The following is a 26,251-nucleotide window of genomic DNA, read 5'->3' as shown; positions in this document are numbered from 1 at the left end:
CGAATGCTCGACATTGAAAATCGCACATGGCCGGCTACTCCCCTTCACTGCAAAGGTTGCGACCGCAAAACAGAGAATAAGAACTTCGACTAAACGCGCAAAATAAGTAATAAACTGTGAACTGGGTTAAAATTTCGGCATAAGCACTTTGTTGGTAGTTTCAAAAAAATATGATAAAAAAAATTTGAAAATTTCAGAAAAATAAAAAATAAAGTTTTCATCAATATTCGTCTAATGAGCGCTACCCAGTTTACTCGTCTCACTTATGTCTTATCTCTTTTGACCCGGAGTGGAAGATTTTATACACATACACTAATTTCCATCTTTAACCGGGTCAATTATAGCAATTACTTAAGCATGTGGATTCCACAAGTAAGCATGCTTACTAACCAAAGTAATGATGGTCTTTTGGTTTGCTGGCCGAGTAGCGTTGCGATCTTCTAAGCGTAGTTAATTTGTGGGCTATGTTGTGTTAGAAGGTCTCTCTAGATTAAACATAGACATTAAGTAGCGGTTACTAAAACTATGTAAATTTATGTATGAAGCAGCTACGCACAGTGTGTGCTTATAGTGAACATATATATATTCTATATTTGCTCAGATCATGCTTTTATTGTGGGGTAATTAATAAATAAAGAAATAAAGAAAGTAGACTAAGACTTCGGACTTCAATTGCGTGAGAAACCTGCTCATTTGTTTTCGAGTGTCGTAAAAACGCAATAAAAATATTTTCAACCGACATTTGCATAAAAAATGCGACTATGAAATTTCGCCGAAGCCAGTGGCTGACGTGTGACCCGGAAACCACTTTCAACGCCACTTAGTGAGACGTAAATAGAGTGCAAACTAACTATATTATTGTTGTTAGTGTATTTTTTCTCTAATAAACTCAAGCAATTAATTCAACAAGTTGGCAAACATAATTAGTTTTATTAATTGGCTGTTGTTGGCATTTGGTGGCATGAATGATTGGCGGTAATTAAAGCCATTAACGGTAAGAGTCAATATGCGGCGCTGAACCCCGCCTTGTAAGAGTCTTACAGTAGCGACGCCGGCGACTTTGGCAGCAAATACGATAACGGTAGATAAAAGTAAATGTAAAAAAATAAAAATTAAAAAAGGAAATCGTTAAATGAAACATTAAACATAACAACAACAACAAGGTAAGCGCACTACCTGTGGGCGTTCGGGAGCCCGTGCAAATATCGCAGCACTAAGCATACGAGTGCAACAAAGAAAAGGCACCTGCTGCCACTTCCTCGCTGGCAATGTTGCACCTGCCGAGCGCGCCCGCCGAAACGAAGGCGTTTCGCCCAGTTTTTCCAATGGACTTGTCGATTCCAACTCCTCTCGCTGCATTTTGGGTGATAGGGGGCCTATGCTACTATTTGCCTTTATTTCACCAGCAGCCTCCCCTCCCGCAACGGGTACAACGGTAAATTAAAAACTGCATGGCGTGGTCAATTACGATCCATAGTTTATGGTGTGCAGTGGTGTCCGCGTGCCTAACGGCACATAATGCGTCAATTTGATGGACTGGCGGGTTGGCAGTCAGTTAGCATTATTGTTGAGTATTCAGACCCCCGCCACCACCTCTGTTTATTGGCTCTCAATTGCTTATCGATAACCGTTAGCGACTAGCGCCAACAAAAACAACAACTAACACTTATAGTATGCTGCTGTCCTCAGCCATTGCCAACTATCTCCGAAGGCTAACGAGCGAACGGTGCATTACAACAACAACAAAAACACTGCTTAATAAGCCACAGCTGCACAAACACCAGTGAACGCCACGATTACCGTTGCTACTAGCTGCATTGCTAATATGCATTTTGTTGTTGCTGCTCTTGTTGTTGTTTTTGTTATTATTGGCAACTAGTTGCCGAGTATTTAGTCGGTAGTCAATCAGCTGGCTTAACAGCGCCTTTGCAGTTTTTTACTCAATTTTCAATTAGTTTCTTGTGCATTTGTTTTTTGCAAAAGTTTATTTTGTTGTTGTTGCCGTTTTTTGCTCTTACATTAATTCTGCGCTTTTCAGCTTTATTATTTACGCTCACAAATCGACAAGCGAGTAAATATTGAGTGCCAGCAAAAAAATGCACGGACGACTTTATTCACGCGAACACACACACACGCGTGGAAATGTGTATGTGTGTGTGCATAAACAATTGACGCTAATAAATATTGATATTTAATTAAAGCCAAATGACTAGAAAGTGGCCGGAGCGGCCGAAAGGAGACTGCCTCGAGCACGGTCCGCGCTGAGCCGCCAACCTGTTTGGGCGCGATCTGCGGCGCTGCGCCGCGCTGTGGAGCTGCGGAACTGATACAATTTCGTAAACGCCAATGTGCGGGTTTTAACTTTACTTCATTTGGTGAAATGGAAACAAGAAATGAGAAATGTCGAGTAAAATGTACCGTTTAACGAGTGAGGGAAATATTTATTAGAGTCCGATGCGGAGACATTTATGTGCACACACACATTTGAATATCCAAATGAGAATGTACATATGTGTTGCATGGGTGGGTATGGCACTGAATTGAAATAAAAGTTCCAGTTTCCGGCATTTGAGGAAGCATTTAAGCAGAATATGTACATACTCTTGAATAACCTCAATTTCATATACAGAAAAGTAATATGACTGATTTTCTTCCGCCGCGACTGTACTTCGGAACGTGCGCGCACTGACAGGATTTGGTAGAAAGCATTCCTAGCAAACGTATGAGCGGCTGGTCAGTGGTCTCCTAGCACCTGGAGAGTTAGGACAAAAAATTTCGCAAGACGTGTTTCGGTGAGTAGTGCAAGCCGAAAATGCAGACAAAGAGGCAATCTTCCGAGTGGCACACGTCGGCGTCTCCTCGCCCAAACAAGGAAAGAATAAGCAAATCCAAAGTGAAAACGATGCCATTGTCTTTTGTGATATCAAAGGCATAGTTCACCATGAATTTGTTCTTCCGTCAATGCTAAGTTTTACGTGGAAGTCCTTAAGAGACTCAAACAAAGGAGCAATCGGGTCCGAAAAGACATCGCAGACAACGCCCCGGCTCACACTGTCTTTCTTGTGAACAGCTATCTAACTAAAGCCGGCCCAACGCTTCCACAGCCGCCTTACGGCCCAGATGAAGTCCCCCGGATTTCCGTGACGCCTTCAATGCTTGGAAATCGCGCCGGCAGCGCTGCATCGAAGCAGAAGGATCCTATTTTGAAAGTTTTTAAAGAATTGAAATTAATTGGTTCAATAAATTTTTTTAAATCGATTCATTTCTATTACTTTCCGGGCAAACCCTGTAGATACCGTTATAATGTTTGCGTGAACTCATACGCAGTTGCAGTGGCGACAATGTTGTGAATCATTCACCATAGTTTTCCAATTAACCGCCATCTAAGTTGAAAACAAATTTATGTGAAGCGATTTCTGAGCCTCTAAGCCCTTTTCGAGCTGCGATATTTGAAAGAAAAGTCCTTGGTACGTGCTTAATCTAGCACTTTAATGTAGCTCTTCAAAACTACACACGTCTACACGGCACTTCGAGGGTTTGATAAGCAGCAGTTTAAAATAAACGCAGGCACTTATTAATAAATAATGACAGCAAATCACAAAAACAGCAATCAGCACAAATACATGCAGAAATGCGATGTATATGTAGGTGTGTATGTGTGCGAGTGCATTAAAATATATTGACAAAGAATACGTGCGTGCCTGAGCGACGCTCGGCAACACGCACACACAAGCACACGCATCTACATATGTATATATGTAAATATATCAGTGTGTGTGTGTGTGCGTGAAGCTTTGTTTTGATGGGGGGCTTTGTGTGCGCTAACCGGCGTTGCGCCTTCGTCTAGCCTAGTGCCAGTTTAGAGCGTGACCAAACCGCTTTGCATGTGTGCATTAGTGAAACACACACACATGTACTCATAATGTATATTTAGCATTTAGTAGCCATTCATTGCGAGAGATTAGAATTAAAAAATTTCAAAAACAAATTAGACATTTGCGTAAACACAGAAGCCGAGGCTCTGGGCGCGCGGCTTCACGCTGCTGCTGTTATTACTAAACGCTTACAACAATTCTAACAACCTTGACCAAATTGTGAAATGAACTTGTAATGCTTTAAGCTGCAGCTTTGTTTATTTTCGGCTTTTGTCTGCTATTTTGAAGAGTGGGAATCGTTGTTGCACAGAACTGAGTTTTGAAACAAATATTTTTTTCGTCTCGCATTGCCTGCGGAAGAGCCCACTAGTAAATAAATTGAAAGCTGTGCATGTGTGCGTGTTTTATGCGTCACAAGGTGAGTGATAAGGAACTTATCAGAGTTGACTTTGTGTGATAACGGAACTTTAGAACGTTAGAAATGAAAGAATAGAGCAGAAGTGATTTGCTGCGAAAATTGTCTGTTGCGTTGTTATAAAAGCATTGGAAATTGATAGGATTAAAGAACATTATTATATATTTTTATAGACATGACAAACTACCATAAAAATTTGGGAAAATCCATGGTGGTAAAGCTTATTATTTAGAACAGGGCGAGGAAATTTTGGCTTTGGGTTCGGTTTCATTTCGAATTTTGACTATAATTTCATTATTCTTTATACCCTGAACGGGATCTGAGATCCTATAAGGTGTATTAAATGATCAACGAGACAGGCCGAGTCGATTTAGCCATGCCCGTCTATCCGTTCATCCGTCTGTATATGTGCGAACTAATCCCTTAGTTTTTTAGATATCGATCTGAAATTTTGCACCCGTCCTTTTCGCACCAAGAAGCTGCTCATTTGTCGGAACGGATATCGACATCGGATTACTATAGCATATAGTTGCCATATAAACTGGCCAATCAAAATCAAGACAAAGATCTTTTCATTCCCTTTTATTCACATGCACCTGTGAAAGGTATTAAAGTTTTGGCTCAGCCAAAAATAACGTTTTTTCTTGTTTCATATTCCATAACGGCCTTTCAGCTTTTTACAATTTGTCGCGATTTCCATTCGAGTAAAGCCAGGCCTCTCTTTAACAACTACAACATTAGAATTCCTCTACTGCAAATGTGAGGCAACGATTATTAAAATTGCAGATCTTGGTTCGTCAACTCTCTAACCCTAAAAACACAGGCAAATAACCAATTAGATATCCATATTCTAAATCTTACTGCGATTTCTAAATTAATGACTAGAGTAGCTTGCTAGACTCCAGTATACCCTCGTCTCTTAGGACGATTCAATAAAGAGGAAATAGCACAGTGGTATTTAAATTAAAACAAGATTCAAACACAGTGCGCAACTGTCTAATGTGACCTAAATCTAAAGCCTAGAGCCCAGGGGGTTAGCCGGCTATTAATTAAACGAGTATCCCGCAAGCAGATATGAAATTGATATATCGGAGGCGAGTACCTTTTTAGCGCAAGTTAAGCTTAACAATTACTCGCGAATGAGGCATGAACGGTGTTTTCTTCATTCATTTTGGGGTAAAAGGTCGTCATAATGTTGTTGTTGTGGGAAAATTTCTCACATTTGTGGCGCTCAACAGGTTTGCCTCAAATCTAATGTTTATTTGCCGTTTTTTCTTATTTATTTGCAGAAGTCGTTTGCAGCACATGATACAATTGTTATTGTTGTTGGCATTCGCACGCGTTTCACTCGTTGCGCGACGGCACCGCTCCCAACGCGGCCCTGTGCGCTACTTCTAATCAATGGAGCAGTGCAAACAAAGCGAAAGAGGCTTTTTAAGGCAGTCAAGTACATTTGTACACATGTATGTATGTATGTACACATGTAAGTATGTATGTTTGCGTTGATAATTTCATTTTTAAACTACCGTTATTTCTCATATTTTTTTAAAATATTTTTTGCAAAAAGGCGCTCCTAAGCCAAGAGGCTTTGCCGAATTGCGCTTTGTTGTGAACTGCCAATTGGTGTGCGTGTGTGTGTGTGTTGTTTGCCTCGTTTGCTTTAATTTGTTTATTGACTTCGACTTCTTTTGTGCGCCATTGTGTACAGCTTTGTTGTCTCTTTTATTGCACCTTCGTTAGCAAATTATTATTGGAGTCTTAATGTTGCTGCAGTGGCTTCATTTTTGACGTGTTGACGCGTTGACGTCTCTCTTTCGTCGGCGCCTCCGTCATTAATGAGCAAAATAAGCCGAGCGACGGCGCTGGTGTGATGATCTGCCAAACAGCTGAGCATGCGAAATTGTTACCGAATTTCGTTAACTGCTTGTTGTAGTTGTTGTTGTGTGTTGCAGGCTATCATTATGCGAGTTGTTGGGAATTCGATCATGTTTTTTCACCGTCTCGTTGACCGCGACGTTGTTGCCTTTGCTTATTTGCATTTCTTGTAAAACAATACCAAGTACATATGTATGTATATATGTATGTATGTATGTATGTGCATGACTGTTGTTTACTATTATACATATTAATTTGCTGTCGGCGTTTTTTCATTCAATTTCGAGTTTCATTGCTGCTCGTATTTCATGCTAAACGATGGCGTTTAGCTGATGAGCGCGATAAATTTGGTTAATGGCGTTTTTAACGATGTAAATGGCTATGAATCGTGCATTTGTGTGTGTGGCATAGCCAAGTGCAAATATTGTTGACATGAATGGCGAAATTAGTGAATGATTGAAGTTGGAGTTTTTTCTTAAATTACTTCATTTAATGACTTTTCTGTTGGATTTAAGAGCAGATCGTTGAGGAATTCTGCACCGTTTTGTTGCAGAAAATAATATTAATTAGAGAGACGTGATTATCAATTCTCAAAACACACAGTTTGACTTCAATAAAAACACATGAAAATCGTTCTGTACATATGAAGATATGGATGTATGAAGAAATATATTTTAAAAACTTCGCCTTGAAGACTCAAAAGTTCGCCTATCACGTCGCGTGGGCAGCTGTTTAAAGTAATTAGTTATCGTTGCGGATATAAAATGACACTCAAACAAAGCATAAGAGATAAGCAATTATCTAATAGTATACACGTGTTTGGTGAAAAATAATAGAACGCAATAAATTGCTTGTATGTCGATGGTATAAGGTATAGACAAAAATACCGTCTAAAACTTAGTAGACCAGTGTAGATACCTTTTTGACACAAAAAAAAAAATAACAATAGTAGGATAAAACCCATCAAAAACGAAATACAATATAAAATAACAAAATAATAGAAGAAATAATTTGTGGGCGATGTGCGATCGGGAAAAGGAAAGAGAGTGCGTGGGTGAATTTTTAGGGGTTAAAAACGATTTGTATCGATTTCCGGCAAAACTACAAGTTCTATAGAAATGCTGTAGGTAATGAAAATATCTATAACTTTTGTATACAGACTTCTGTCACATAACCTCAAAATTAATATGGAAAATTCAAATATCCAAGTTTTTTGGGTTTTTGTATTTTTTCTTATACACATCTTTAATTAGTTTTTCTCTTATAAAATTTCTCAGATCGCTGATAAAAAATTTTTCCTTTGATGACTGACATTTTATCTTTCATTTCCGATGGGTTTCAACCCACTATGGATTTCTTTATTTTTTATAATTTTCAAGATTTCAGTTTTTTATAATTTATAGCAAAAATTTCGCTTTTGAAAATTAAAAAAATGTCGCTTGGCATAAAAACGATAAATTAACCAATTTTTTGCGACCTGAATCAATGTACAAATACAATTTGGCGGTTTGAGTTGAACTCTGGACAAATGAGAGCTCCTCATAATACAGCAGACAATATCAAAATAAAATTTACAGTTGCTGTTATTCTACCCATAGCTGCTTGCGTCGACAAGTGAAAGAACAAGGTAGCTTATCTGAGAATTGTGGCTTTGGTAGAGTATTATATAGACTCTCAGATAAAATATGGACTACTAAATTTAAAAACTGACGTTATTCTGCAAAAACCAGTTGGATTTATTTTGTGAAAAGTAACTTCACGTGTACTCCGGCACTCAAACCGACCTGTGAAAATAGCGAAATTCATGAAGCAAATAAGTAATTTTTCGTCGAGCACCGTTAAGGCCCTTATTTACATAACATTTGCTAAAAATGTAGTCAATATACTAATTAATCGGCAAATAACGGCCTGCGGATTTTCCGCGCATGTGGCCGTGTGTGTATGTGAGCACTTGCCGCTGTTTGCCCAGTGACAAGAAAGTCAAATATTGTTGAATCACTTGAGTTGCGAGTGTTTGCTCGGGTGAGAAGTGCCGCGATCACGACGATGTTGCTTCTAGATTGCCAGGCAAATATAACTTTGATCGGCAAATACACACACGCACACATTTGCTTGGACATGTAAGCATACAAAGACAGTTTCAGCCTTATCTTATCAGCTGTATTGCTTCTTCCACTAATTACACTCTCTCCACGATCGCTCTGCGACTCTCTTCAGTTAATTAATGAATAATTCATTTGCGGCGTTCGGCGATCGGCAACAGTTTATTGACTTCAGTTTTCATTTCAACGATTATCTGAAGAAAGATGAGCAACCAGATTGCCAATAGATAATCGTGGAGTAAACGAGGTGGGTCAGATGCCTGAACTGACACCTAAGTTAGTAGCATCGAAGCGATGATGGATACTCACACACTCATGTAGTAATATCAGAGAGTATCATACATAAGCCATGGTTGCAGTCCCTCTATAAAAAAATCTAAAAGCCTTTTGGTGTTCGCTAACTCGCTCTTAATCTCATCGCTTAATTGTGTTAAGTAATCGGCGCTGTTGTTTACGGTGTCCTCATTTGCCACTTCGCACTCTACATTTATTGTTCAATTGTCATTACTTCGAATGTAATAACCAGAGTTTTATGCAATTGTTGTTTTGATTCACATTTTATTATTATTATTATTGTTGTTATTGTTCTAAAGTGATAAGCAAAGTTCTTCAAAACACGAATAATTGCAAAAAGTTGTAATATAAAACATTTATTACACACACATGCAAATGACAACCGGTAAGACTTCAGTGAGGAAACAACCCAGCAAGCATTTATGTGGCGTCAAAAGAGTAAAGATGGTTTTAGAGTAAAGTTAAAGGAACATAGAAAAAGTGTTTTTCGCTAATACGCAGAATAGCTTTCTACAAAATCGAAGACGATGACGCCTGTAAAGTTTAGATATTTTTTTAAATATCTTATTAAGTACATGAATATAGTATATTTGAGAAATATTTGGACCACTTTGATCAATCAAAACTAATCAGTGTTTTCTTTTTCCTGAAAATGAGCATTTACCCAAAAAGGTTCATTTCATGTCAAATACTACAAAATTAGTGTTAAATAGTTGGTATTTTATATAGCTTTAGGAAAAGGGAAAAGTTTTGGAACATATAGACTAGGTTAGATAATTTTTGAAAACCAAAACAAAAACCATTGTAGAAGAAATCTAAGTGAAACGAAAGACAAAATAACCAATATTGAAAGAAAAATAATTTACGGGCGATTTGTGATTGGGAGGAGGAAGGAGAGAGGCGTGGTTGAATTTTGGAGGGTTAAAAACGGCTTATCTCAATTTCGGGAAAACTACTAGTTTTACAAAACAATGTTATATGACAAGATAGGTAATGAGAGGTCTTTAACTTTTGTATGTGAATTTTTTTCACATAACCTCAAAATTTCTGTGAAAATTTCATATAACTAACTATTTGAGCTTTTTTTTGCACAAAATTTTTTTTCCGAAATTTGATAAAACAAACATACTTTGTTTTTTGTTTTATTTAAAATATTTTTTTTTCTTTATATTTACCTAATTCCAAAAAACCCTAATTTTTAAACAAAAATTCTCACATCAAAGTATCTATTTTTCTACAAGAATTTAAAAAGTCTTCGCTGAAATCTCTATTCTTGATTATATAAAATTATATTGTATAAAAGTGGCCACCACTGTAAGAATTAAAAACTTGGAAATATTGCTTATTATTGACTCGAGAACCATTGACCTTGGACATATTTCATAATACAAATTCTTTGTTGAAGATTAACATTTTTTGTAAAGTATTTTTAATATGCTGTTTAATACTCTTTTAAATTACCATTTTATGGCACTTATTGATTACAAAAATGTTTCGCAATCTCCTAAGCAAAGCGGGTATTATTTAGAGCTTTTAGTGGAAACCCATCATTTTTAACTATTTTTCAGTTTTTCTGTAAACATAACTACACAACTTACGAATGGAGACTTGGCACGCCACCAATAATATTACACTTTATTTTGTGTTGGCAATAAAACCGAAGCAAATTGTGAGTTTCAGTGGTGATGCAATGCAAAAAACGAACGCAAAACGCATGGAAAACGCTTGTGAGCCTGGCATGCCGGCAATCGAAGTGCCTTAAATATGAAAATACGCGATCTTGTAGGAGTGTTTGCGCGCGAATGATATTATATATTTATATATATATATGTACATTTTTAACAAATACTAACATATTTCTACCTATATATGTAGGTATATGTTCATGTGTTCACATGTGCTCATATTTATTTCAAAAATCCGAAGCAAGTTCCTATAACAACTATTTGAATGCTTTGAATTCCGTCCAATGCTCAGAAAAAACTTATGTGTGTTTGTGGATATGTACATATATATGTGTATTTACAGCAAGCTTTTTTGTCTCGTTCGCCATCAGGAATTTATTGCTTTGGCTTACGGCCAGCTGTGTTAGGAAAAGCCAACGGACACTTCGCTTGTTTTGCAAAGTGTTTGCTCATTTCGATATTTTTATTGGCGCGACATTTGCATTAGAAGTTTTGCAATTCTCCCTCGTTAAAATTCAATTACGCGTTGTTGAATGCAACACACCGGCTATTCTAATGGCACTCAGCAAAAAGACAAAGAAGTTAGCAAATCAAAAGCCAGTTTTGGACAACTTTTAATCGCTTGGCAACGCGCTGCTTCACACTTCGCAACAAATCGACTATACTACAGCGGCTTCAAAAGCGTTCCAACAACACCAAATCATAAAATTTCTATGCAACAACAAAAAGGGCGCCTTCATGCCATTGACACAAGCGGAAACGTGTGTGTCTTTTGTCATACAAATTATTCGCTACCGCTTGTAGTTCTGCCTAATGTTACATAACGGTTTCCTTATGAGGCAACAAAGTGCTCAAACGCGACAACACGTTCTTTGCTGGCATTTCTGTTGTCTTTATTTGCATTTCTTTTGAATTTGCGAAAGAATCCCACGGTGTTTATGTAATGACCAATTCTGCGGCTATTTAAAATGAGCCAAACCCAGAAATATTTACATACACAACAACAAAGGCAGAAAAAACAAGAAACACAGGGAAACCGAACACAAAAAGAAAAGAAATAAAGCGCGACTTTCTTCAGAAAAGATACATATAAAATGATTTGGCAGCGAGCGCGACGCCCTAACGAAAGCGGCAGCAGCAGGTAGAGAACACCGCAAAGAATCGCCGCGAAGAGCGAGAGCAAAGACGACGGGTTAATGGCACAGGTGAGTCGGTCGAACAAATCTTTACCATTTCACATGCGAAGCGTGTCGATTTGGCGAAGTGCGGGGAAATTGTGAATGCCGGTGCGTGGCGTGGCCGGCAACAGGTGGGCGCACCCAGCAATCAGCCGCGCGCCGGCGCAACTTTCGATGTCGGCAGCGCGGCGAACCCGACCACAGCCACGGCGGAGCGTTGCGACCGCGCTCAAGTGTGCAAAGCTAAGTAGAGTTGCTGGCGCATATATGAGTAAGAACTCACATGTACGCGTCTGTGTATGAGTGTGGCGCAGCGGCTTTTGTGGCAAGCGAACAAGCCGAGTGGGGTGCGCACTTTTGCTTTCATTTCTCGCTTTCTTTGCGCTAATGGCTATTTGGCTGCTCTTATGTGTGTTTGTTATTGAAAAAATAAAAATAACAATTTTAAGATTTTTTTCCAAAGGCGGAGCACAAGCGAAATCAAAGAATTCAAATGGCAGCGAACTCGTTTATCACCTCATATGAATATTGTCTGCCGTTAACAGGCTTGCCTGCAGCGCAATTTGGCAAATGGCCAGAAATTACGACTTTTCGGCGAAACGTACCACAAGTGCGCCAACGCCGAAAGAGACGCGCGAGATAAATTGCAAACTGAACGACCGTAAATAAATATGCATACCAAAGAAGGTACACAAAAATCCACGAGCGGCATTAAAAGTGAAAGATGTGCGCAGGCGCGCCGCCGCCTTTATCAGCTCTACTATATAACGGCGCATTTGTATGCAAGCATTTAAATATTTTTACGCACACATACATGCACACACGGTAGGTGCAGCAGCAATCATTGTAGTCGACGGTGCATCGGTTGTTGCTGTTGTTTCACTTAATTTGCTTATCTGTGTTCACTGGATGCTGAAGTTGTTGCTGTGGCGTTGTTGTTGCAGGCAGTGGTGACAGCAAGGAAAGTGCGAGTGGGCAAGCGTGCGCATTTCTCAGCCACACACTGACCGTTAACTGGGTCAAATTGGTTGCACTTGCTGCACTTGCTACAACAACGCCAACCAGTTTTATTAGTCGGTCCGTTGATCACCACCACTAACTGCCGGATGCTGACGCACTGTGGTTGGCGTTTATTGAAACTCAAATAATTTTTAGATACACACCGTCCGCCACAGGAAGAGAAGAATAAAGACGGCTGCGAAAAAGGGGGATCGTAAAAGGTAACCTATACCGAAACTCATAATGGAAGTCTTCGGTAACAAAAAATATTAGAGGATATTCCATAATAGCATTTTTTATTGAACCACATTGGCTATTAACTCGCTAACTTCGGTCTTTTGAGTTTAAGTCGTGTCTCTAACTTTTAAAATTGCAGAATTCTTTGATTCTCCTATTTCATTTCAAGCTATGCAATGGAGAATTTAGGTATCTCACTAAATTAGCGTAACACATCTCTATTCTATGACATTTGCTTGTTCGAATCGCCACTATTGGAGACTTAGAGTATATAAAACGAAAGTGGCAATTATTGAAGTCTTTGTTGGCTGAAGTGGACACTTGGTCCAGAGCAGTCGCGAACTTCAGTGAGATATTAATGAGCTTGTGAAGCATACTTATTTTTTCAACAACAACAAGCAACCAGCTTCAGCGGTATTCTTGCCACTTTCTTTATGAAAAGTAAAAGTAGCCGCACACTTTTATTCCTACCAAATTCCTTACACATACATACCTTGTATATAAATGCACAAAGGCAGTTCGGGGTTTCGCTTTCTGTTGCCTGTCATTTGCCTCAGTTTTCTCTGCAGCTCATCCCGTCTTAACATTCTCGTTTCACGTTTTCACCTCGAAATCGCTTGTTGCATTGTCAGCATAATCACATTTTTCTCTACTCTTTAAGTAGGAAGTATGCCTTTTTGTTGTTGTAAAGTTTCCATTTATTAATTATTATAGAATTCCTAATTAATTTTGCGCCCGAAGCCACGAGGCGGGTTTCTGTTTCGCTTCAAATTTCGATATATGCAAATTAGAGCGCGGCGAGAGAGCTTCTGCGCGTCATAAAAGTGTCAACTGCGCGGAAGAAATCATAAAGAAATTGACTTAATGTTTGAAATGCATTAAAAAATGAGGCCACAGCCCAGCTCGTTGGCTCGAAAGTGATAAAGAGATGTGCGTATGTCTGTAAACACACAAACAAATATGCCGTGAAATGTCGCTTTGTTGAAGAGATTCGCAAATTAAACGTTCAAATATGCGCCAACAACAAGAGAGTGAGGTGAAAAGAATATTAAAGGATACTGAAAAGAAAAGCGGGACAGATTATTATATATTGGAACGTGGATCTGCTCTAGATCCGTGGTTCTATCCTGGGATCTGGGATAATTATTCAATGAATGTTCTTTACAAAAACAATATTGGCTTCAACCGATAAATTCTCATTTTCTCAATACTCAAGCCGCGTCTCTACTACCGTATAGATATCCAGCATACTGGATGAATTCTTGCATGTTATTACAAAACCTTATATTTTATTAGTGTCGAGTTTGGGATTGAGTTTCTATGTGCCTATAAAACAATTTTGAATAAGTGATTCCTCGTTGATAGAAAGCAAGAGTCGCCATCTCCATTAGCATTCTGCCATTGGCTTCTTATCTGCTGGCCCTCTCCTCCAGAAATAAAACTTGTAAAGCAAAAAGAATTTTTAGCACAAATTTATCCTTAGCTGGAGCAAAGCGCGGAGCAGAGAAAGACGCAGTTGCCGATCAAATGATAATAAGAAAGCAAATAGAGATACGCTTGCCGAAAAGCAGAAGCAAAAAGCTCAGCAATTTCGCTGTAGAAATCAGGTTGAATAAATAAATCCACCATTGCGCTGAGCATAGAAACAACAACAACAAGAAGTTGTGTGATTTCATTTAATGATATTTCATTCTCCGATTCTGTGTCTCGAATTTCACGCTTGGCGGCCGGCGATACGCGTTGCGCACGGAATTATTCACCAAAACAAAGCACAGATTGACGCGTACGGCTGCCAGAATGAAAAGCGCTGAGGGCCGCCGCTGTGTAGCAATTAGGTGCGCACTGTTAACAACATTAATGGCAACAGCAAAGCAGCAACAACTGCTGCTGGCTGATCAAGACTTGATTTTGTATTTTTTATTGTTAATTTCTCTTCTATTGCGTTTTTTTCGAATTTATTTGTAATTATTTGGCTTTGTTGTAGTCGTGATTTTCGAAATATAAACCGTTTAAACCTTTTTGCCGCGTCAATTTGTACACACCGGCAATTGATGACTTGCCTTTTTTCACCTAAGTCGGTCGGTGGTTCGTTGTGTTGCCACAAGTTGAAAAGCGAAAACACAACAACAACAAAGCAAGAAACTTGTTTATTTACTAAAATTCAATCTTAAACAATTGCATTGTTGTTGTTGTTGTCCCTTGTTGCGCACCCCGAGTATGTACGCTTTGGCGATTTTATTAGTTTATGGTCATTAAGTTTATGTTTAAATAATTGCAGATGTACTTACAAACAAGCAACAAACAGTCGCGCTTACACGTGCACACACGTACACACGTACACACAAGTAGCCGCTCGAATATTTGGCTTGTTGATGGCGCTTTCAGTCGCCTAACGGCCTTGCGCCCAGTGACCAGCTTCGATCGCCGCACTCATAGGCTCACATGCCTACACCTGGCATTTGCATAGCGCTGCGCATGCGCTTGTCACTGAATGAAGCGCTGAGGTAACGCATGTGATGCGCATCGCGCTCCGCGTACACACATACACACAGCGAAACGCTCGCTGTCCATTTACCGGTTAATGAAATGCCTGCAACTTTGCTTTCCACCTTTGGCGCTTTTCTCCCGTTTTTATCGCCTTTATTTTAGTTGGATTTTCGTCGCTGCATGCAAGGCGCTCTAACGGCTTTGCTGGGCAATAAAAAGCCAATTGTTACCAATTATAAAAGAAATTTTTATGCCATGTTACGACCGCATTAAATTTTTGTTCAGTTTCTGAATGAAAACCAAAGAGGCTTCATGTTGTCGCCCTAGCATTTTCATTCAAATTCAACTCAAACAAAAAATGCTTTTCTCGCCTTCAAGATGTAGAAAATGTGTGTGAATGCCCCACTAGGCTAGTTCCCAAGCAGAATTTTTTTGAAACCGAAAAGTGCGCCTCCAACTTTTTTAAACGACTTATTGTCAAAATAACGGTAATCATTATCAAATAGTTAAGAGCGAAACTAAAAATCGATTTATTTTTAAAACATATGCACAAATGTTCTATAAAATTGCTTCATTTTATGTTTTCCACTCACTCTATTACTTTGACTACAAACAGCAGACAATGTGAACGTTATCCGGCGTGAAAAGGGGGATTCTTGCTAGTTCCATAATTTTTTTTGGCGATTTCTTCGCACTTCAATCACGGCAATAAAGAAATAAAGTAAAGACATAAACAGAACTGAGCGATGAATGTCAACGCGCACAGAAAGATATGAAAAAAGCTGACAGTCACTTCCAGTAGAGATAATCAGCGAACTTCATTGAAAATGTTCAGGAAAATAAATTTTCAGTAAAGTAAAGCAAATAATTCGGCAATATTACTTATTGCCTAGACAGCTGATAGCAAAAACTGCTTATGAGCCAATTACAATAACACACATACGTGAAGGTCAAAGTCGAACGAGGAACGAATTCATTCAATTTGCCGATGGAAGCAACAGCTCATTTGTTGGCAGATTAAAGGCTCTAAAGCGCCCACATACGCACATCAATCAGCAATTAATTAAAAGGGAACAAACCACAAAAGTTACGACTCATGGCTTAGAGATAAGTAAATATTAAAGAAGCACAAATAAGCTCAGCGACATGACTTAATGGTCATGACAGCCAGAAACACACGAACTCCCGAACTGTGATAAATTTATTAAACGATTAAAGAGCGCGCTATTAAATAACAGTCATCTAGGCAGCATGGCCCACACGCTGCAGTATGACGCAGAATTTTGATGGCGAACGAAGAGCGAAGTGCACGGCAACTTCCCAGCTGAACTGACTAAGCTGCATGCCCATGCAAGAAGCAGAGCGCCATGAGTGTGTGTGTCTGCGTTTATGTGCGTGAATGAATGTGGGCGTATGTACTAGTAAACTACTCACGTACATATGTATGTATGTATGTACAGACACAAAAATACTATATATGTGCACTACTTGCACGCACGAAGCGCCGCGTGACCAGCGCGCATGACAGTTGACCTTCAAAAGAAAATTCTGCAGCCATATTGGTTTTACCCCCAGCTGGCAGCATCGCACTGCTGCTTGACGTGTCGCGTGAACTGTTGCTCGACACTACTGCTTGGCGGCGCCACTCGCTGGCAGCTTGCGGGACCTGCTGAGCGCCGGTGCACACATTGGTACGCCATGACGAAAACTACCATGGCGGCCACTGCGACTTCCGTCGGCCATTGTGCCTGGAAGTGCTTTTCAAAAAGAGGAAAATGCAGAAATTCCGTTAAATGGAACAGCATTATTCGGCACGACAGCGCCTACTGTCGTCGTTGCTGAGCGCCTGGTCGAGGCGCCACAATGCGCAACGCGCGTCTTGTAACCTCAAAAATCGATGACTTGCGCGTTGCACAGTGAGCACACAGTTGGGGATGCCGCAACAGCTGGTTGCTGTTATTGTTGCAGTGGAATTTTATGGTCGCGACAATGCGACACAGAGGGCCGCTGCTCTTTTGTTGCTGTCAATGCAGCTGCTGGTGCTCATTGGGAAGGGCGTTTAAATTAATATTCCTGGTTTCACGAATACTTGGCAACTCTAAGCAGGCGTTGTGTGTGCTTCAATTTGCTCATGTAGTTTCCATTAGTGAACAAATCGTTAATGGCGAAAGAATCAATGAAGTTGCAAGCGTTGCACATAGGCAGCCAGGAGTCGACAGGAGGTAGAATACACGTTGCAAGGCAAAACTTTCATTTGCCACACGATAGCAAATGTCACGCGTTATCGGCAAATGCACACTGTGTCCGTAGTTTCAAGGCAAAACAGAATATTCTACTTCAGTCAAAAGCAAGTGGGAGAAGACTTTTTTCGTAAATAACTTAAGGGGTCTACAATGGAGCAAATTGTCGAAGAAGCTTTTTAGTCGAGTCGAAAATACAGCTAACGGACAATTTTATTTAAATAAATAAGAAATATATATGGTATTGTGTTGCAAGGGTCAATATTCACCTTTGATTTATTTTAGCGGAAATGGGTGGTTCAGCTTTTCTTGCTGGGCACCAACTAACCTCGAAGAAGGCAAAACAGTCAATAATATTGGTAATGGGAATGCAGTTAACATGAAATCACAAATTCAAATATCTCTGCTCTGATGTAATTGTAATGCGTTTGTGAGCAGGAAAATTAAAAACCACTTAAGCCCAAGGCCGTCCACCGCGGCACATGAATACACGCGTAAAGCGCAACACAACTATTTGAGGAATCGGCAAACAAAGTGAGCAACAAGTGCCTAAGAGGCCGATGTAATTAATCAACATTGATTATAGTATTTGTAACAAAAAGGCCAGCGGCTTCCGGTCGCATCTTAAGAAGTTGAAAATGATTTCTCAACGCACAATTTTCACAAATATTGAAAAGACTTTGAAATTACGCGCAGCGTCAACCAAAAAATTGTAAAATATTCCATTAAAAATTCTAGCACACCAATAAAGCAAGACTGCGGTGCCTTAAGGCACAAGTAAAAAGTACAAATCATTTTTTAATAAGCTAAAAAGAAAGGTGTTAAAAAGTAAAAATTGTGAAACTCCCACCAAGCTCTGTGCAGGGTTGCACGCCACAAGACTTTCCATGCGGTAATAAATCAAAACGCTCAACCTTTAAGCGATGCACTTAGCACACACACACATACATACATCCGAGCTTATGGTATTAGTACGAGCACAGGGAAACTTCAAATGAACAGCGGCGTATGAGTCTTCTGGCTGTTGTCGGTTGTTTCTTTTGTTGGGCTTTCAAAGTGCGGCAGAACAAAGAACGGCCGAAACTGTTGGGTTTTCTCAGGGTCTCGCACTAAGTGAAGTAACAATAAACGTTTTTGAAGTGCATTGCGGCTGTGCCGTGAACACAAACTGCTGTGAGATAGTCACTGCTGTTTGGATCTGCTCGTCTGAAATTAACAGGTGTAATGGAATTAGTTTTGGGAGTGGATAAACGAGTACAAATATCATCGGTGAGCGCAAGAAAGTGTTGTTGTAAGTGCGGAGTTAGCAAAATTTCGTGCTTGAGCATCAGACCTGATATCTCCCAAGCCATTGGCGATCCAAGTTTATATAAAAGGCACACTCGCTGCCATAGTTTTACACTTGTACATGTACAGTACACACACACAAACACCTACAAATATAAAAGCGCATTGATTTTTTTCTATTTCCTCAAAGAAAAGAGAAAACCGTGGACGTTAATGCGACTTGTTTTTGGGCAGACATAATGAGCCCACCGAATTTCGTTTTTCCGGTTCATATTTTCGCATAAATTTCACAACAAACACATATCCGCTGCACACTCACACAGACACACGCGCGCACAAAAACAATTACAATGAAATTGTGAAAACAAAAAAAACACTTTTGAGCAGCTAATGAAGCTTCAATTCAACGCTGAAATTATAACACAAATGATGCACACCATCAAATGTATCGACAGCAACAACAACAACTGAGCAACTGAAATTACTAAAATCCACAAAGCGAAAGTGAAGGTTTTCTTGGCAGCCGAAGTACCTGTAGACCTGTAACTAGAAACGGTACTTACATACCTCAAACTTGTTGCTTTCATTTTCACTCGGAAAGCCAAAGACGGAAAACGCATGTCCAATTAAACCGCCGACTAGCTAACAAGTGCCCAGCACACCTCAGAAAAAGCCAGCAAGAACGCTCCATAACTAACCTATGCTACTTAGCCGCCAGCCGCAGCGGCCCACAAGCTCCAGCGTCCGCGCTTGGCATACCGTTAAGTCAACAATTGATAAGCGACAGCCAACAAGTGGCGCGAGCGTACAACAACAACAATGCGCACAATGGCAGCGCGAGTGGTTAGCCAGCCGGTCAACCTTTTCCGCTTCTCAGTACACAAATTGGCCAGCGGACAACAACAACAGCAATAACAACCACAAATAAGAGATAAATGCAGAACAACCAACAACAACAACAACCAACCAACCACAATGTACGAATAATGTTTTCACACATGCGCGGCCAGTTGTCGGTGCGGTTATTGTTGTTGTCACCATTGACCACGCTAGCTTAGGCCGCGCCGTGCAAGCTCACTTGTGCAACTGCAGTCTGGCGGATTAGCGCTGCTTAGCTGTCGCCGCGGCCTTTGCTGCTGCGGTTTCTACACACACACACATATACACACGTGTATGTGAAAAGCAGACGGTGTTTGTTGTTGTTGGTTTCTCTTTCGTATGGCTATAGAGCCAAGAGTATTTGTTTGCTTTGCTGAGGTGTCTGGGTCAGTAGTAACAAATTGTTGCTGCTTGACTTGTTGTTGTTGGCTTTTGGCATGCTGCTGCTTGTTCGCCAGTTGTTGGGGTGCTGAAGAAACTAATGACCTTAGCCACCACACAACACCGTTTCGTGTGCCCCAAACAAGCAAATGAATTTGGCACCCAAAACACACAAATCCACACACACACACACATACACCGAAAAACAAAAAACGAATTGGGAGAAATAAAAATTCCGAAAGATGGTGAAGCTGGCAGCTGGCAATTGGCATTGGTATGTTATCAAAATTTCATGCATCACGCGGTGCCAGAAAACTCTCTCTTTTCAAGTCAATCGCATCCAGCAATAAGGTGTCTTTCTAAACCAATACAACCACAACCACACAATCACGCTGCAAATGGGCGGTCATAGAAACAATAAAATATTGTTGACCTGTTATGGTGGAAAGTAAACGAATAAATCTAAAAAGCATTCGTCATTAGATTCGAATGAGCTTGAGATTTACAGAGCTTTCCATATTCTGCACTTAAGGGTGGATATGCACTCCACCTTTATTCCATGGACTTTGTTTGGTTCCAAAGAATTCGCCTGAAACGAGGTTAGGTCTCGAGATCTAAAGTACAGCTAAGAAAACCTCTCAAAGTACGATCGGAAACATTTTCGGATTATGTTAGTACAAGAAGACTCCACCGTGACCTTAGCTCTATCGTGCCCTCATTTTCGGATTGACATTTTCTTACTTCTTAGTTCTACTAAATTCTTAAAGAGATTCAAGGAGATGAAATCACCGAACAGAATTATATAAATATAAAGAAACTTATTGCCAGATTCAAGACACTTTGTCAGTGGCACCAAATATTAATAACTAATACTTACCATGCGTCTCCGTGACCGCCTCGTGTTCCTCAGAAGCTTTTTTGTTCTGCTGCTGTTGCTGTATTTTCTGCTCCCTCTCCTTGCGTTCCTCATCGGACCACGAGCAATGCACTGCACCGTCGCGATGCAAGTTCAAATTCTCAATACCCTCTGGTATCTCCAGATCGTTGAAGATGTGCCTCTGCCCAGCAGCAGCCACCTGCCGATAGAGCACCATGAATTGGTACAGCAGCGCCCAGGCCTGCTCCTCGGACAGCGGTGACTTGAATGAATCCAAAATTTCCTTCAACGTCACACAGTTCTCCGGATTCGTGCAGAGACAAACGGGCGGTGGCATCGGCACCACTGCGTCTGTCGATCCCGTAGTGGCGTTTAGTGCGGTGCTACTGCTGCCATTGCATTTGCCATGAAGCGATTGCTCGCCCTGGTTGCTGTCCGGCGACGTCGAAAGGAAGCCCTCCTCCGTATCGGAGTTGATGGTGAGTATGGGCGCCAGCTTCTTATTTACATCCAGTCCAGCGTGGAGCTTCATGGTGACCGCATCCGTGTACGTCTCAGCCAGGCGGCTGTCCATGGAGACACCTCCACCGCCGCCACTGTCGTCCACTTTCTGGCTGTTCTTATTGGCGTTATTACTATTATTTTCCTCAGTCATAGTTGTGATATCGAAGCACTTTACTTTTGTTTCAAGTAATTGTGTTTAGTTGGATTTTACATATAAATGGTGAATCGTCGTTCGTTCGATACGTAATCGCTGGGTCGCTCGAGACGGTTCACTTTCAAAGCACACAAATTTTTTTCCTGTACGCAGACACACATATATAATTTCTTAGCACAAAATTTTACACTAACACTTGTGGTCAGGTTTCTCACAAACATTTTACTTTAGCTTCAATGACATTCTCTAATTTCGGTGTAATCGTGGGTCTACTACGTCAGTCAGACCGCCCGACTTTGCATTTAAATGGGTTGTCGCGGTTGTTGTTGTATTGCTTATGTCTATTGTTGTCGTATGATGGTCGATTTTGCATAGAATTTATGCACCGCTTCACGAATAAAAGAGAACAAACAAAAATTTTCACAAAAATCAGACACAAAATCAAATCGAGTTTGGAAATAAAAATGGAATTTTCGTAAAAAATATTTATGCAGTTATTTTTCTGTTCACTGAACACAAAAAGCAATCGAAATTGTTTCCAAAAAATTACTACACAAAAACACTGCGATAAAGTAGTTGCGCAAGGTTTGTAGTTGTTGTTGGTTTTAATGTAGTTAATAATTTTACAATAGCCAGTTTGTCAATTTAGATTAGTTTTTCGTCTTTGCCGTTGCCTTGCTGTTGTTTCGGTGTTGTTTTAGTGTTCTGCTTCCATTGGAATATTTATGAAGTCCGTTAGTTGGCGAATGATTCACGATGGGACGCGTGAATGACGCCCGCAAACCCTCAACGTCGTTATCTATTGCGAACGCCCCTAGTTAATGAAGGTTGGGTGCGCAGAATTTTCAAATGCGAAATTTCGCAGCAAAAGCGACTACACTTGATTAAAATACATATGTATGTAATTATAGAAATATTGGCGAGCAAAAAATCGCAAAATTGTGAAAATAAAATGTGAAGAGAACAAAAACTTTGAAATATTTAAAATCTAATTATTTTGAGTTTGAAATCAAAAATAAAGAAATAAATGCAAAATTCGAAAAATTTCGTAAAAAATTTGATTTTCTTAAAAAAAACTTTATTTTCTTAAAAAAATTATTTTCTTATAGAAATGCTTTATGCATTTATGTAATTTACCCGACAACACACATTTATTTTCATAATTTAGTTTTGCCATAAAATTTTCAGCTTTAAACAATTTTGCTTTAAATTTATCGATTTTCCTTGAGCATGTCCTTGTTGCGTCGCAATGTCCTTAAGAACGTGGTGAGGTTTGCATTGAGCTGTCAGTGCTTGGCGTCACTTTTGAGATTGCCAGCGATAATGTTTAATATTTGCAATGGAAACACCAAGTGTCAGAAACGGAGAAAAATCCGTTGTAAGGCAAAGAAAACCAACCACAAATAACAAACAAAGCATTCATGCCACATATCCTGACAGCTGTGGCGACTGCACACTCATATCCGCAAACGAGCGGACACACGTACGCGAAGGTATATAGTATCCTTGGGCAACCTTGAATCGCTTGAGCTTGTCAATTTCGCACTAAGCCACACACTTTCCGCCTGCGCGTATTTGTAGCTATTTCACTTTTGTAATTTTAAACACTTTTCGTGAATTTAAATTCCCTTTGCAATATTTGCTCACGTTTCGAACTCGCAACTTTAAATTTTAACGTACATAAATATGCGCGTGTGTGTTTGATTTGATTCACCGATTGCATAAACGCTTACTTTGAGACTTTCCTCGAACGTACTTTCTATAATTAAATTCTGATTTGCCTTATCTCGAGCACAAATTTATTTATTTGTTATTTTCGCCTGATTTCTTCAACACTTCAATGAATCAATCCAAATCGCTTAGCGACTCCGCTACACTTGTTTAATTCCACAATGACCGTTTGCTACTAACGTGCCTTCAGCGAGTTACTAGTCGTGCAGTGCGGCAAACGATTTGTTCGCTCGCAAAAGAGCGGCGCCGCGGAGCGTACGCGAGCGCAAAGCTAACGAAACTTGAGCAAGTCTCTCGGTGGTCTGGCCAGCTCAACGAAGAATATGCTGACAGAGGCAGGTAAACAAATAATACTCGTATTTATGGTTTTGTTTTGATTCCGATATTCCAGCCGGCTGCGGCAGTAATTCGTTCAAGTACTGCTTTGTTTTAAAGCGTGAGTGCGTACATTTAAATTGCATGGCGCTCGGAAAGGGAAATTAGCTAATATTAAATCATAATCTGTTGTATTGCTTTTTTATTGGAGAAATAATTTCGGGTGGCAATTTTTGCAAATGGAGATGGGTCCATTATAAAATTGTAATGATTAAAATACATATCTTCCGAAAGCGAACTAATCCCTCACTTTTTGAGATATCGATCTGAAATATTACGCACGTCGCTTTGTCCATGAAAAGGGCTTTGTCAGTAGACTTAATTTTCAGCCGGGAAGATTACGCAGGAAATTTTCAACTCGCTACTAGTACTAACAACTGTTCAACTTCAAGTTCTTCGATGAAATAATCAACGAAACGCGATGTTTGGAATTGGATGGATGGAATTGATGCTTTCAGAGTTACAAATAAATGTTACATTGAGGAATATGTACATACATATGTACCTTGTACATGTACCGGGTTTGTTCGGAAAGTAATAGGACTGATTTTCTTCCACCGCGCCTGTACTTCAGAGCGTGCGCGCACCGACTGGATTCGGTAGAGGGAAGAGGTTGCTGATGAAGACCGTGCTGGGAGACCTGCGACTTCGACAAACACCAACAATGTGAATCGTGAAAGGAAATTTTGCACTCAGATCGTCGACTAAATATTCGTTTAATTACTCATTACGTGGTCCTCAAGAGACTCAAACGAAGGGTCAATCGAGTCCGACAAGACATCGCAGTCGATTGGAAGTTGCACCACGACAACGCTCCGGCTCACACCGTCTTTCTTGTGAACAGCTACCTAGCCAGGGCAGGCATCCCAACGCCCCCCGGACTTTTTTTGTTTCCTTGCCGATGAAAGGTAAGCATTTTGAGACGACAGACCGGATCCAAGCAGCATGCACTTCGGCTCTCAAGGCTATTTCGGAGAATGCCTTCGACGCAGAAGGAGCCTGTTTTGAAAGTTTTTAAAAAATTGTAACGATTGCTTCAATAATTTTTTTTTAAACCGACTCAGTACTATTACACACCGGACAAACTCTGGATGAAACTTTGAATTTGAGAATGTGATATGAAAGAAAATGTAAAAAATTGTCGCACTAAAGTTGTCATCTCGTGTCACTCGTGTGATCGCAATGAGTGACACCAAAAGAGAATTTACCGATAATGAGAGTTCCCGCCTGAACGCCGCCTTATTAAGCGATGGGAAGGACTTTGAATATTCGTATTCTGCCGTTACTACAACAACAACTTTCAATATTCGAATGGAAAGTCACATGTAATTTAATCCGTTGTGTAATCGTCGCAAGTTGAGCTCAGACTGGCAAAGAGCCCATATTTGGGGTAATTAGGGCCAGTTTATAACTTTTCGGTGTCTGTGTGTGTACTTGTATATAAATTAATCTTGTGTAAAGCACAGGAAATTACTCTTAAAGCTCAAATCTCTCAAATTTTAAGACGGTGAACTGCAGTGCACTTCCTTCTTTGATTAATCACACACCCCTTATTATTCAAACCCACTTCAGCGCGGGCAATTAGATTTAATTGACTGCCTTCGAATTGATTACAGTCAATAGATTCCCTGAAACCCATTAATCATCTATTCCCCAATGCATACTTTCACGGCAACTCCAAGAACAACTTGTCATTCGGAATAAATCAGTAAAGAATAAAGGACGTACCAAGGCACAGGCAATGGCGATTGCCTCAAATCCGTGTCAACTAGAAACCCTGCAACAACCGTACAAGTACACAATATTAATTTCTAATGATGATGCATGATCGCCAGCGGTGGCACGTTAGCGAGTCACCAACGAGCTGAAGTCAACTTAGCGAAAAAATTAGTTATGAACAATGTGGCAAGCGCGTGTTGCACACGTTGCAAGTATTGCATTAGAGAAATAAATTGGTAGAAGAAGACTTGAAGTGATGCATAAGTCTGCACCGCGCAGCGAAATTATCGACAACTGCCACATGCCAGCATAGCGCCAATTGTGTCGCCGCTGCACAACGCCAACAATGCCATCATCATCTCTGGGGAGACATTAGAAATTGCCGCTGATGATGCTGCTGCTGTTGGCGAAACACGGCGGCATGTTGCACGCTCGGCTGTCATTAAGCTATGCTCATTGCTGTTACCTTTTTTATTGATGTTGTTGTTGGTTTTGCCGCTGGCGACGTCAACTTATTATTAATTTATGCATTTGCCAACTGCACGTGCGCGTCTAAGCGACAGCCCAAGTAGCGCCGTGACCAAAGCTCTTGCCCGAAGACGCACGACAAATGTCTGTTTTTGTTGTTTTATTCTGGTACAGCCGATGGCACTGGCAGTGATGAAAAGCTAGTTAAGCGCAATCTCTCAGATGAAGATGAGTGCCAACAGCTTGCAACAAAGTACATGTTGCACATACAAATACGGGAAATTGGGAATCTGCCACGCTTTACCGTTAATGAATAAATGGTTGCGCCGTAATTGAATGCCGATCTTTATCGGCGCAGCTGCTTACATAAAACGGTTTATTATTAAGAAAATAAAAGTCTTGAAACCTAAACAGAAAAGAGCATTTTGCAGGACTTGCCTGGGGAGCCGAAGCTTCTTTCCGCTTTTAGTAATTTCATAACTGATTTTT

The 26,251-nt window shown here is 40.2% G+C and overlaps 1 protein-coding gene across 4 annotated transcripts in view; it reads right to left on the bottom strand.

Moving 5' to 3' along the window:
- The window catches only part of LOC120768988 (protein spire), an 81,737-nt gene extending 58,382 nt beyond the window's left edge, over window positions 1-23,355 (bottom strand). For 3 of the 4 annotated variants that reach the window (XM_040095820.1, XM_040095823.1, XM_040095822.1), the window contains exons 1-2: window positions 23,203-23,355; window positions 20,812-21,857 (exon numbers count right to left, since the gene is read on the bottom strand). In XM_040095820.1, coding sequence (XP_039951754.1) covers window positions 20,812-21,466 — 655 coding nt within the window. In that variant the 5' untranslated portion in view covers window positions 21,467-21,857; window positions 23,203-23,355. The remainder of the gene's footprint in view (window positions 1-20,811; window positions 21,858-23,202) is intronic. The other variant, XM_040095821.1, reaches the window with a different exon arrangement.
- Between the last annotated feature and the right edge of the window lie 2,896 nt (window positions 23,356-26,251).

Source organism: Bactrocera tryoni, chromosome 2, assembly GCF_016617805.1.
Source record: "Bactrocera tryoni isolate S06 chromosome 2, CSIRO_BtryS06_freeze2, whole genome shotgun sequence".
NCBI classification, from domain to species: domain Eukaryota; kingdom Metazoa; phylum Arthropoda; class Insecta; order Diptera; family Tephritidae; genus Bactrocera; species Bactrocera tryoni.
This window is presented reverse-complemented; position numbering and strand designations above follow the sequence as displayed.